At 37.8% G+C, this 14,284-nt stretch overlaps 1 protein-coding gene across 8 annotated transcripts in view; it reads left to right on the top strand.

Annotated features, from left to right (window-relative positions):
- Window positions 1-14,256, top strand: part of ATRX (ATRX chromatin remodeler) — an 84,723-nt gene extending 70,467 nt beyond the window's left edge. For 6 of the 8 annotated variants that reach the window (XM_054214056.1, XM_054214055.1, XM_054214054.1 and 3 more), the window contains 5 exons: window positions 6,840-6,989; window positions 8,643-8,768; window positions 9,699-9,794; window positions 10,360-10,488; window positions 11,312-14,256. In XM_054214056.1, coding sequence (XP_054070031.1) covers window positions 6,840-6,989; window positions 8,643-8,768; window positions 9,699-9,794; window positions 10,360-10,488; window positions 11,312-11,590 — 780 coding nt within the window. In that variant the 3' untranslated portion in view covers window positions 11,591-14,256. Of the gene's footprint in view, window positions 1-2,626; window positions 2,772-6,839; window positions 6,990-8,642; window positions 8,769-9,698; window positions 9,795-10,359; window positions 10,489-11,311 lie in introns of those variants that run through there. The other 2 variants (XM_054214062.1, XM_054214058.1) reach the window with 2 other exon arrangements.
- The last annotated feature ends 28 nt before the right edge of the window (window positions 14,257-14,284 follow it).

Below are 14,284 nucleotides of genomic sequence, written 5' to 3'. Positions count from 1 at the left end.
ATTCTAGACTATCTGCAGACCACTATAACATAATAAACTGTGGTCAGGCATCACATTGGCATTCTTAATAGTTAAGCCGTTCTCTGAAACAGTCTATCAGACCACCTACAGTGTCGGTGCAGCTGCTGGGGGGATTTAGGAAGTGTTAGCTCTGTAAGTGTTAGTCACTATTACACATGCATTTTAAAACCCTTGAAAACTAATGACTATATCTAAGCTCTTTCTATTACGGTGTTTTTCACTGTAAGCAATAAATTGTAGATAACTGAAAACTACCTTTTTACTATGTCGTGCATTTTTATTTTGGCAAATTCATTATTTTTACCTCCTAAAACATCTTCCTTTAAGTTGTAATTAATAGTATTTATTTTATCCTTTTTACGTTCTTAGTTATTTTATGCCATATACATTTATGCTTCCACAAACTCATAGCTAATGCATCACCATTTGCTGCTGCTGATACTTATTTCTAAGAAAATAAAAATGGGTTGAAAAACCTCTGAAGAAACTGAGTATGTTTACTCGAAGCCTTGATCAGTCCAGTGCAGTAATTATATTTTGAAAGTGACTTGTTTTCTTTTACAATAATAAATCAATTAATAAATGAACTGTAATGTAAAAGAGAAAGTTTATAAACTCCAAACTTACTTTATCATTCAGTTACAAATATTAAGTTCCGTATTAATTTGCTTCCAACCATCAGTGTATGGTTCGTGTAAGTTAAGTTGAATGCAAGCTTTTAACCAAGTCCCTGGCTGTAAATAGAGCAAATGTACTGGAATTCTTTTTGCTTTTTTTGTGGTTTTCGCAAATGGTATTGAATGGAGTTTCTTCCTTTTAAAGTAGTACATCTGAGTACATACCGTGTGCAAATTTCTAATCTCTTTTTTTAATTTATTGGTTGAAGAGGCTATAAACCATCAGGTAGATTCATGTTATTTTAGCAGTTTGTGTATTTATTTGTTGAAAGCAGGGCTTTGCATTCCTGATAGCCTCACAGAATGTGGGAAGCTACATTAACCCCCAAATACTCTTTCCCTGTCTTTGTCCCCCTGAATTAGTCTTGATAGCACATAAGAATCATGCTGGATGCCGAGTTCCCTCGGCTCCTGTGGGAGTTGGGAGCTGCAGGTGTGAAGTGTCGTAGGAAGGAGCACATAACTCCGGGGACACGTGTTGCGCTGGCGGGCAGAGCAGCCTGCTGCACGCGCGGTACCCCGTGTGTTCCTCTGTCCCTGGTATAGTTGTGGTGACAACTTCAAGGCCATCAAATATGCCCGAGTGGCAAGTTGCTGTGATTGAGTCGTGGGTAGTTCAGCCAGGGAAACGCCAAGTGAATAGTCATGTTTAGGGCGACTTCTCTGCTGAGCCGGCATTGACCTGCCTTGCCTGGATGAATGGTGCTTAGCGCCAAGCTAGTAGACTGTCACAGAGGAATTTATATCAGAGAACTTAGTTTCATTTGGTACTTATGTTTACTATTTTGATGATACCCCTTATTTTTTTAAATTATTTTTGCCTGCATTTGTCTTCCCTGTGAAGCTCAGCTGGTTGGGGTATTTTGTTTTCATTTTGTCCAAAATTGGGTTCTTGCTTTGCACAAAAAAACCAAGCTAGTCCAGTAGTTGCAGTGACTCCCTCCTTGATTCCTGTGATCGGTTTAATTGAATTGTGGCTCATACCTTATTTATGATACCGTAAGTTTAACTTTTATGTTTTATTTTGTATTCTCTTTTTGGTCTATCCAATTCTCTAAAATCCTACATAAGCAATCAAAAGCAAGTATCAGCTGTAGGAAGTATTGCGGTGGATGTTATTCTCTAAATTGTTTAAGGTTATTCATTCAGAAAGTTAACTATTCCTTATTTCAGTGTATTTTAGCAGAGATGCATGATTTAGCTTAGTAATTGTAAAACTTCTTAAAAATTAAATGAATTTAACAACACACTCATAGTATTTCTTTAAAAAGTTGATTAAAAAGACTTATGAAAACACTTTATTGTAACGTCGATTAATTACACGGCATTTGGAGATTAAAATTTTCTTTAAGATCATGTTGCATGAGGTTCCGAAGCTTTGTTCACGGTGAGTTCAGCACACCCAACCTGATCTCTGCAGCTCTCAGCTCGAAACAAAGACCACGAAAACTTTACATGTATTACCCTTCCATCATTGAGCTGGCTGCCCCTTGCTTACAAAGCCTGAGCTGTTCCTTTATAATTACCAGCAAAGCAAAATAGGCATTTAGGCTGAAAGAAGGCTTTGGTTCTGCCTTGTACAGGTTTTGTGTGTAATTCTCTCTCTTTGTCTTCAGGCCCCGCTTACATCTTCAAAGCATAGTCTGTTCAACAGTGATCTCGCTCTGTAATTTTACTGTTGTGCAGACGGTAAGGTAAGGGATTACCTTTGTAATCCTTAGCGCCCGTGTGAAATGCACAGTAAAAACTTGTAAATATACTAAAAGTGTCCAGTGGAGATACACTAGGCTCTGAAAGAACAGATTCCTCAGAACAGGGACAGAAGGATGTTTGAAAATGTGCGTTTTAGAACAGAACCCTTCCAAGCGTGCTTTTCAGAGGGAATTCTGAATAGGAATTAGGTGAAATGTTTTCTGTCTTTTCTCCAGCTGTCTGAGCATGAATGTGGAAAAACCTGGAGGGATAATAGGTTTTCTACTGGATGTCTGTCGGAGAACTTTGGGACTGCAGCAACACCCCATCGTAGGAAGGTTCTTTAGGAATACAGCCGGGAGTTGAGTATGTTGAGGAGGAGTGATTCAGAGGTGGGCTTTAGGGTTCTTCTTGTAACTCCTAGTTCCCAGTTTTAACACACTTAACTTTCTGATGTAAGGGAGGGGAAAAAAAAAAAGTTTTTTAACTCTTTTGCTTTTAATGAGTTAGGAGAATTCATTCTATATTGTTTTAAAAGTCAGGAGTAAAGCCGTTATGTGAGTGAAGAAACAAATACTATTTGATTTTTAAAATACATCCTTGAGAATTTTGGTTTTGCAATAATCCAAGTTTCAGTCAAAGACCGGTTTTCTTAGAAAGTGTTGTTGGGGGCGAGAAGATGTTGAGTGTTGCTATTTTATATAAAAAGTCACACAGCAAATGTGCAGTATGTAGTTTTCCTGGAAACTTATCAAAGTTTCATGTCAAACTTTAATTTTTGCAGCAGTTTTCTGCCCTTTGCGGTCAGAACAAGACCTTTGGGTTGCCGAGGAGCCAGAGCGTGTGGTTCTTGGGGGGAAAAATGCATCTTGTGCTAACTTCATCGTGCCGTTCTCTGCCCTTACCCCTCTGAAACAGCTTCTGGGTTTTGAACAATGTAAACACTTGGTTTTAACAGAATATTTTTGTTATGAATCTTTTTCACATGAATTATTAAATTAGTCTTAACTTCCAGTGCTTGATTTCATTCATCCGCTATCCCTGCAGAGCTGGAAAGGACTGCTTTAGGAATATAGTTCAAAAAAGGTGTAACAGGTATCTTAAGAGGGAGTAATCACTTGGTCAAGTTTGCTGTATTTAAGTTTAGAAATAATTACTGTATCTAGGCAATGATCTTTATGCAAATGTAGTGACTCATTATCTAACACAGATGAAAGGCATAAGCAGGTTTTGTTATTATTTCTGTAGAGTAGCAATTAAGAGGGAAAGTTGGTGTAAAGTGAGCAAATTCTGTTTAATGTATTGATTGCATTTTGGGTGTTCTGTTTTACTTTGCCATGAATTTAACAGTGGATCTGGAGTCTGTTTTTAAATCAATGTGATTTGTGACTGGGCTGTTGTTTTGGGGTCTTTTTAAGTAGGTTCTCAGACTCTTAACACTTGGCTCCTGAAGGATTGTATACTGGGGCAGACTTGGCTGATAGGTAGCTAACGGGAAAAAGTTTTTTCACGACAAATACTGATAGCCGGACTTGGTGATATGTGCAGTAGTTGTGCCTTACCTTGGCCGGTGCAGTACGTATTTCAGAGCAATGTGTGTGAGGTGGGAGCTGGACAAAGACGAAATGGGGGAGTGCCGCGTGTCCCTTGGAGCTGGCACTGTTGCCCCCTCTGTTCCTTGCTTATTCTTCCCCAGATCAGTGTGTTCAGTGGATTAGGGTCGCACTCACAGTTTTATGTGAAATGAAAACTTGGCTTAGTTGAGGTCATATAACGCAGATTGGAAAAGCAGATTAAAATAATAGTTCAGATTCGGTTGGATACAGCATATCATTATTTTATACTACCTCAGGACATAGCCAGGGCATGTGTTTTACTGTAGTTCTGTACTAAAGGACAGTTTTGTGAATTTTGGAAGGCTGTTGATTTCAGAATCAGAAGAATTTGCTGCTTATTTAAATTTATTTTTATTTTTAACCTTGGTGTTAAATGCTCAACTGGTTGAGGAAAAACTTGTTTATGAATTACAACATAACTCACATTCCTTCATGGAAGATTTCCTTTGTAATACATTTATCTCTCCATAGCATTTATTTTCCATCAGGATTTTAAAAAGACAAAACCTTTTTTTAAAATTCAAAACTTTTTTATTATCTCTTCGTTTTTTCATTCATTACCAGGATTTCATCTTAAGGCTTATAAACCAACTGATAATCACTGTTCTACCAACAAGCTAAACAAGTAAAAAGGAATGCTTATTCTAATGATTTTTTTTGTGTCAAAGGTGAATTTATTATTTTTTCAATTGTACAATTAAACAAACTAAACAGCAGCATGTTCCAAATCCCAGTTTTCGAGCTCTATCGTTAATGCAAAATAAAGTTTAAACAAAGAAAAGCAAACACACAGTTGGTTGTAATTTAAACCACATTTTGAAGACTGTGTTGGCTAAGTGAGTGTGGATTATATTCCAGTATTGTTTTCAATAATAGTGTTACCATGGAAATTAATGCATATGCATGTCCAGGAACCCTCCTCACACTGATGTACAGCTACGGTATGCTGAGAGCACTTTAATCGTGTTAGCTTACTTTTGTAATATCTTCCCGACTTCTTCACCCACTTCCTCTAGATGTTTTCGTCATATCCTATTACTGCATCCCTTTCTCTCCCACCACCCCAAAAATACCATTATTTGTTCCATGTGCCCATTAGTTATGCAGATATTAAGTTGAATGTTTTGTTGAGGAGCTGGCAAAGAAAGCATTGATTCAAATGTAGGGAGACCAGATAGTAGAAGGATGAAACAAAGACTAGCTTATGTCATTGGTTAACATAATTTGAGTTTTAAACACACACAGAAACAACCAACCTTCTGTAACTGTTGTGACAAAACCACCGGTCAGGACTTCCACATGCAAATCCCAGTGTTGTTGCAAAAATCTGCTTGCTTGTGGGTGCAAGCCGTTCTTTCCAGTCGTTGATAGTAAAATGTCAGGGTAGGACAGGTTTATATTTCCATTTGCACAAAAGCTGAGCAGAATAAGGGCATGATGTGGAGTGGGTCTGTAGGTATTGATAGAATTCTACTGCAGAAAGTATATTTAGTATATTCCCTGTAATTCATTTCAGGAGTAGTTCAAAAGTTCAGTGAGATAATTTTTTTTGTATTATGAATCTTAGACTCAATGCTAAAGTATATTGGAGCTGTCTTAATTCAGAAAGCTCATCAGTGATACAAGTGCATTTAAAAACACCCACCATGTTCAATAATTATCTCCAAAAGGGGACTCCTGTAGTGCCACATGAGCAGTTTTTAAGAGTCTTATAGAGTGCGTTTTTCTTCATCTTTTGCAGCATTACTTTTATTTTAACATAAAGAGAAAAACTGTGGAGACTGGAATGTTGACTCAGTGAGAATGAGGATTGCAAAACCATTACTACCTGCCTTGAAATACCACTTTTTACATTCATTTCCTCTATCTGCTTTTATATCACTTTTTAATTGAGAAAATGATCTATCATAATGTGGCATCTGTAGTCCGGACAAGGATGTCAGCAACTTAATGTTTTAGTTAGCAGCTGCTTCGTTTTTACTTTACCTAGGAAATACTCAACATGTTGGTAACTTGTCATTTCAAAAAACATTAATAGGTTTTATGTATAATTTTTTGTATTAGATATCTTAGACTGAATGCTGAGCTTTATTGGAGCTTTCTTTTATATATACATATATATACAAAAAATGAAAATATAGATATATGCATATAAAATGTTAGTATGCCTGTCAACAAAACTTTCACAATAGTTTGCCATTTTAAAGAACACTAAATATTTTGGTTAACCGTAAAAGCAATTAAGCATTAGGGATACGGTGGCATACAGAGGTCTAAATTGCAACCTGCTGATCAAATCTGGTTCAGAGCAGTGATTTGACCTTTCTTAGTGCAGGTGGGTGGGGAACTATTTATCTCGACATGTATCTTAACAGTTTTAAGAAAGCAGCCTTTTCTGCTGGATGCGGATGGACAGTTGATGGACCAAAGTGCTACTTAGTGTTTTAAATCCAGTAGAGGTGCTCTTTGTATATTACAGATACAGATTATTGATGGGTCCTCTCAGGTATCCAGCCTAAGCAAAGGAAAAATCATTGGGCACATTCCGTTCTTTTTAGGTTCTTAAACTGCATTTATTGTTGTGGAATCTGAGTGCATTCCTGTGGTTCATTAAGTGAGTGGACTGTCGTCTCTGTAACAGATTGTTAATCCATTACCCTCCCTCTGAGGAAAATTGTACTTTTAAATTATTTTTAAATTTTGTTTTGCTGTGAAGTGCTCTGAGCTGCTATTTGTGAAACTGGGTGAAAGCAGTAAGTCAGGCATGCACAGAGAGTAAATAGAGTAGAGCTACTGAGTGACTTCTCATTTTATCATCTCTTCATTTGAACAGGATACAATTCTAGCAGAATTGCTTCAAATTAATAAAGAGTATATAGTTGGATATCACGAACATGATTCACTCCTGGACCATAAGGAGGAAGAAGAACTCACTGAAGAAGAAAGGAAGGCAGCATGGGCAGAATATGAAGCAGAAAAGAAGGTAAAGCTATCTGTATCAGGTTTACATATATGAAAATAACCTTTCCAGATTTAAGTACCACTTAACTTTTCAGTTTGTTTTGGGGAAGTTAATTTTCTTATAGGCCAAGAAATGGATATGTAAAGCAAACTTTGACATATGGAAAATTGAGATACCGTGTCTCATTTGCTCTTCCAATGTTTTTTTCCTTTTACACACATAGTTTTTTCTATTTCATAATAAAACTCAACTGGTGTCCTGTGTAGTACCTCTCTTTTACCATTTGAGGGAAATATCTAGCTCCATTAAAGGTATACAATTGATTTCAGAATTTTTTGCCATGATCCCACAAATAAATAAGCATCTGCCAGAAAGGGCCTAAAAGCTTGCTTTTTTTTCTGTTGTTCCTTGTGTATTGTTTATTTGATATTTAAGCAGGTAGTAGAATGAAGAAAATTGTAAATTGGCTACAGGTTTGGGATTTTTTTTGCTGTAAAAGCAATATGATAACTTGGTGCAACTGGAGTCTAATAGCAGAAAATTCCTGGAAAGGCAAAGTTTGGTATTCGGATCTGATCAGTAATCTGAAAGTACAAAAAGTGGATGTATAAATTGCCACTGGCCATCCTGAGTGAACAAGTGACAAATGAAATGGAATAGAATCACAGAATCATAGGGTTGGAAGGGACCTCTGGAGATCATCTAGTTCAAGCCCCTGCCAGAGCAGGGTCTCCTAGAGCAGGTTGCACAGGAACGCGTCCAGGCGGGTTTGGAATGTCTCCAGAGTTGGAGACTCCACCACCTCTCTGGGCAGCCTGTTCCAGTGCTCTGCCACCCTCACAGGAAAGAAGTTCCTCCTCATGTTTAGGTGGAACTTCCTATGCTCAAGTTTGTGCCCATTACCTCTTGTCCTGTCACTGGGCACCACTGAAAAGAGCCTGGCCCCATCCTCCTGACACCCACCCTTTAAGTATTTAGAAGTGTTGATAAGGTCCCCCCTCAACCGTCCTTCTTCCAGACTGAAGAGACCCAAATCCCTCGGTCTTTCTTCATAAGAGAGGTGTTCCAGTCCCCTAATCATCTGGGTAGCCCTTTGCTGCACCCTCTCCAGCAGTTCCCTGTCCTTCTTGAACCGGGGAGCCCAGGACTGGACAGAATATTGGGAGAAGGTTTTGTGAGGGTGAAGAAATAGGAAGATATAGTATAATAAGCACTGAAATCGACCAATGAGAAACCCAAATGGGAGATGAGCTTTATATTCCTGCTAATAAATTGTGCATTTCACTTCTTCAAAATTTGATTACAGGCAGGTCAAACTCAACATTAAGTAGTGAGTTTGCAGTATAAAAAAAGCATCTTAAACAACTCTAAGATATACTAATAAGCCTTGGTCACTTTTTTTTCTTAGGATACCAAAAATATTATAATTAAGCTAAATTCCTGTATTACTCAAGGCTAGAACTTAGGTTCCTCTGTGATTGAAGTGTCCTTTTGAATGGAGGTTTGGAAAGGATCTCCAGTTTACTGAGCTAGGTCAGCCTTCATGTGCAGTCTACGGTGCTTGTAACCTTCTCTGAGGGCTGATGTGTCTGCCTATGCTAGTTCGTGGGTTAATATAGAAGACCGTGAATTGTCAGTGTTGTTCAAATTAAGTGCATTTTGTGTTTTTTTAAGGGCTTGACTATGCGTTTCAACATGCCAGCTGGGACCAATATGCTTCCCACAAATTTCAACTCTCAAACACCATATATTCCTTTCAATTTGGGCGCTCTGTCAGCAATGAGTAATCAACAGCTGGAGGTAAGTAGCAATCCGAGTAGTGTAACATCTCTGTGTTGCTGTAAGCATGTATTTTTCTGCCACAAATAATGGTAAATGTCATTCTTAAATATCTTGCTATTTATGTAATCGTATCCTATTTTTAATCATTTTTTGTGCGTGTGTAGCTGTATTGAAGTCTAACTTGTATGCATATAAACCTATACCCATGTAGTATCTCAGGATTCTGGAAGATTAACTACATTTTTGGCAGACATTAATTGCCACATCTGGCTTTCTACCTCCATCTGTCTTCCGCCTGAGAAGGAATGGGAGAGAGGAACGCATGTGCAGTTCCGCAGCTATCCCAGCTCTTGGTTTGCCATCTCAGCTGAAGCAGCTGAAGGCGTTTCTTCCTAGTAAGATGCCAGGCTGTAAACAACAGGAGTTGAAGCACAATTGTCTTACGATACCTGCTCGTGTCTGGTGAGGGGTCTGTGCTAAAGAACCTCTGACAAAGTGTGCAAATCAGGGGGTCCTGTGTTGAATATACCTGAGGAGTAATACACAATATATGCCACTATTATGCTAAAATAGATAATTTAGCGTAACAGATAATAACTTGAGCATGTAGAATGAGTTGAGACTGTAACGTCATCAAAGTCAGTATCACAGAAAATGTGCCTGAGTAGAAATGTAGTGCTCCTGTGATGATCTGAAAACCTTTGGGTACAAAAATAGTTTTCTATAAATACTGTACAAATTGGCAGTTTTATACATGCTGTTCAGTTACTCTCTGCTGAATTTCAGTTGTGTGGAAGCTTAGACCCATTGACTTGCACAAATTGAGAGAAAAAAGTAATTAAAGTCTAGGTACCTAAGGCAAAGATGAAGAAAACTTATAAAAAGGTTGGCAAAGAAATGTGTTCATTGTATCTGTGCTTTATAGTTAATTTCCTGGTGTTTTCTCAGGACCTTATTAATCAAGGAAGAGAGAAAGTTGTGGAAGCAACCAACAGTGTAACTGCAGCAAGAATTCAGCCCCTTGAAGACATCATTTCAACCATAGTGAGTGAAATGGGTAACTGTAGGTTTAGATCAGGAGATGGGAAAATGTTAAATGTTATCAGGCGAATAAATTACTATTGTATATGATCATTTAGCTAGTTAATTGCATTATTAATGAATATCACTTCCAGTTTGTATTGACCTTTATCCCTGCAGCTTGCAGTAACCCTTAGTGGTATCTAGATGACATAAATACTTAGAAGACTAGCAGTTTAGATCCATAATTATTTGCCATGCTCTGAAAATGCTGATTTTCTACAAATAAGAATAATAATTACACACAAATAAGATGTATTTCCTGTATCTTGTCCTTACCTATCTGTCTTCGACTGCCACATTTCTAACTTGCTCCTAGTAATCTAAAGGTGTATTACCTTAATTAGCAGGTAGAAGAACTAGTAACTCATACTTCTGATTCTGGTGAAGTGTAATTTTGCATTTACTGGAAATTGGGCTGTGTTTTAACTCTTGATGCAACTCTGAATGTAATGCAAGACCTTGGTTACCATTATGATTTTGTTAAAATGACTAGTGCCAAGAAGGTTTTGTTTTTTCTCCTTTTCAGTGGAAAGAAAACGTGACACTCACGGAGAGCCAAGTACAGGCCCTGGCACTAAGCAGGCAGGCGAGCCAGGAGCTTGATGTCAAGCGCCGAGAAGCCATCTATAACGATGTCCTTACTAAACAACAGATGGTAAAATATCTAATATTTATTTGATCAACTGCCCGTGTTTGAACTGGGATGTTGAGTATGGACTTTGCATGTGTGTGTTCATAAAATAGAAGTTTAGGTACATAAATATGCACTTACAGAATGTGTGTTTCTGTGGGTCAGCATTTGCTGACATCGTGTAACGGTGTATGTGACGTAATGTCAGGAGATGGTGACTTCTGCAGTGTGTCGGATTGCATTGCTCAGCTTCATCGAAGGAGACTCCATGAGAAGTTCGTTTAAAAAAAAGCATATTTGCCCAATTTTTCTGTTGAAGGAGTTTGCTTGAAGGTCATGAGGCTTAAAGAGAAAGCTGATTCCCAGAGCTCAGAAAGCAACTTACAAAACACAGATCTTAGAAAGTACTGGTTTTTTAGCTTAGAATTATTTTGCAAAATCTGAAGGTTGCCCAGATGATGTCAGTGGGAAGAGTTTTCTCTTAAGCAAACATTTAGTGACAGTCTGCATGCAGGACTTTCAAAGGGACGATAAATGGCAAATAATGTTGTAACTTATACCTGGGAATAATTTCCCAGTATTAGGTAAGTTGCTATGGTAACGCGCACTAATGCTGCCTGCAATACAATAGGCAAGTCATTAAGAGAACTTAGCCCTAAATGGTGTTACTAAATGGTTTCTACAGTAATCAGCTTGTGAATACCATCACATTAGTGATGGTGATAACAATGGTGCTTTTTTTCCTTGGGCCAGGCTATCCCTAACGAATTGATTTTAACTCTGAACTTGATACTTGCAGCATTGAGAGGGGTCGAGCGGCTGTAACAGCTCTGCTTTCCCTTCACAGTTAATCAGTTGTGTTCAGAGGATACTGATGAACAGAAGACTACAGCAGCAGTACAATCAGCAGCAACAGCAGCAGATGTCGTACCAGCAAGCAGCAATGAGTCATCTCATGATGCCAAAGCCTCCAAATTTAATCATGAATCCTTCCAACTACCAACAGATAGATATGAGAGGAATGTATCAGTCAGTGTCTGGTGGTATGCAGCCACCGCCGTTACAACGAGCACCACCCCCAATGAGAGGCAAAAATCCAGGGCCTTCCCAAGGGAAATCAATGTGATTTTGCACTAAAAGCCTAAAGGATTGTTAAAATCAGAGAAAGAACTTTTATTTTTTTAGGAATCAATGGCTTAACAGAACTCAACTGTAAAAAAAAAAATTAAAAAAAATTAATGAATAGTTTGGTTTGTCCCCTTAAATGCCATGTTCCATATTAGTGTTTCAGCTTTGTTTAAATAGGACATGATGTTTTCCCTGTTGTCAGTGATGTTGCCTAGAATCTTCTTACATATGTTGAGTACAGGAGATAACAAGTTGTTTTCAGTGAAAACAAGTCCTCCCGTAACAATAGCATCTCCACAGGTTTCCTGTCTAAACTCCTAGCTTGCTTTTAGTAGCTGCGAAGCCGTCATCAGATTTGAGAAGCTTAGGAAGGACTGCAGGTCTGTATGTTTCAGTATATACCATACGTGAATTGTAAACAGCTGAGTTCTTGATTAGAGTTGATTCCTCAAATTATGGAATACTTTTCTGCTTACCCATTTCTTTATATTAGTGGGAATAGTAAAACAGAAATAGTCTAGTTTCCTTCTGACTGAGGTCTGGACTCATACTATATCATCTATGCTGAATGGAACACAGGAACTGAAAATACTCTTTGAACCAGAATCAAGTGCAATATTCTTGAGGAGTACTGCTCTGAAACTCGAGTCATGCAGTTACACAGAAACTGTGTGTACAGCCTTAACTAGTGACTTGGGGAAGATGGTTGTTCTTCCCTAGTCTTCTGCCATTTTTTATTTTCAGTTTTATGTGACGGAATAACAAATGGTGATCTTAGAGTTGGAGATGTTTATCCCTCACATGCTAATTTACTCTTTGCAGAGTCCAATACAAAGCACATTTCTGTTAACTCCTTAATGCTGGTGCTACTGTCTTTTCCCATTGCCGGCAATGGGAGACAGGCCAAGAAAATTAAATTCCTGGTATTTTGGGGGTTAAAATAGTGATGGTGGCCAGGGTGAAACCCTGCTATATGAACAACTTTAAAATGGCAGAACCATTGCTGATTTAAAATCGATACAAAGAAAGTGCTGTAGCCACTTCCAGAGCTGCCAGAACAGTGAAATAACTTTTTCTCTATTAGATATAAGTTTTGGTTATGCACTCCTCCCCGTTCCCTTTCTTTTGTGTGAGAACATGATTTAGTACTCAAAGAGATTGTTTTGGTTTTTTTTTTTTTATGTAGACCAGAGATAAATTTCTGGTTTATTATATATCATTAGCACTCTCTTTACCCACACTTTTTGTGCTTGTGAAGGTCTAATTAGATACAAATAAGACTTTTATTTGAATATAGCTTGGTTGATTCTTCCCCCTACCCCCCAAAAAAAAAAAGTTTATAATTTGGGGGTAAAAGTAAGTGACAGGAACATTTGATGCAACGGTGTATCGACTTCAGAGAACTCTGGAGAAAGGAGCGGATGGACGCGTTTGCTCCAGATGTTGCTGGACTCTTCTGACTTGCTGACATGAACTGAAAGCGTTTTGGTTTCTGGAAGGTTTCTTGCAGGAGTTTGAGTTCTTGCCCTGAATGGACAAGTGGTTTTTGCATCTAAATATGCAAATCTTACGCGATACTTCATTTTGCGATTGAAACTTGGTTTGCGATCTGAACAAAGTTTGTTTGATCTGTTGCAAAAACAGCTAACAAGTTGCTGTCTTGGACTCTTTTATTACAAGATACCGCAAAAGAACCTCAGTATGTTCTAGTGCTTTGCCAGCTCTACAATTAAATTTAATCTGGGGGGAGGGGAGCAAAAAGAGACGCATTCACACTAGAAGAAACAAGATGTGAGACTTTGAGACAAACATTTGAAGGCAAATGTACTCTGGGCAACTCACACCGATATTCCTACGTGTCGTGAATAAGAGAAATAAGTTTCTACCAAACCTGGGAATGTTCAGCGGAGTTTTACAGTAACTCAAAAGACTTAAATGTGGAAGTTTTAGGCAACATTTAAAGGCACATTTTTTTTCATTCTGGACAAAACTGCGGATAACAGGAGACTAACGCATAAGAAGAAAGCAGAGATAAGCATTGAAATAAAACTCGGACCACTTTGCATACATGTTTCTCACTTGACATTTTAGCTGCATAACAATGTGCTTTGAGTATAACATCAAGCTTTAACAAATATTTAAAGACAGAACATACATCAATAAGATAATAAAAGGCTCATTTTTATATTTGTTTTAGATGTTTTAACTAGGTGAAATGGCTTAAGATGACAATTAAAAATGTTGCTTGTAATACAGTTTTGCCTGCTAAATTCTCCACATTTTGTAACCTGTTTATTCCTTTGGATGTAAAGCGTTTTTGCTTAGTATTGTGATATTGTATATGTTTTGTCCCAGTTGTATAGTAATGTTTCAGTCCATCAACCAGCTTTGGCTGCTGAAATCATACAGCTGTGAAGACTTGCCTTTGTTTCTATTAGATGGCTTTTCAGTTCTGTATTAAATATCTTAAGTACTATAGAAAAGGTGTCACCTCTTCCTATAAGGCTGTTTTGTAATATATATAAGGACTGGAAATGTGTTTTTAAAAAGAAGAAGCATTCAAGTATGACGATATACTATCTGTGTTTTCACCATTCAAAGTGCTGTTTAGTAGTTGAAACTTAAACTATTTAATATCTCATTTAATAAAGTGACCAAAATACATCAATGTGCCTTGTGCTACATTTGCAGT

Source organism: Rissa tridactyla, chromosome 9, assembly GCF_028500815.1.
Source record: "Rissa tridactyla isolate bRisTri1 chromosome 9, bRisTri1.patW.cur.20221130, whole genome shotgun sequence".
Classification (NCBI taxonomy): Eukaryota; Metazoa; Chordata; class Aves; order Charadriiformes; family Laridae; genus Rissa; species Rissa tridactyla.
The sequence above is the reverse complement of the archived record's forward strand: the minus strand, read 5'-3'. Positions and strand labels throughout refer to the sequence as shown.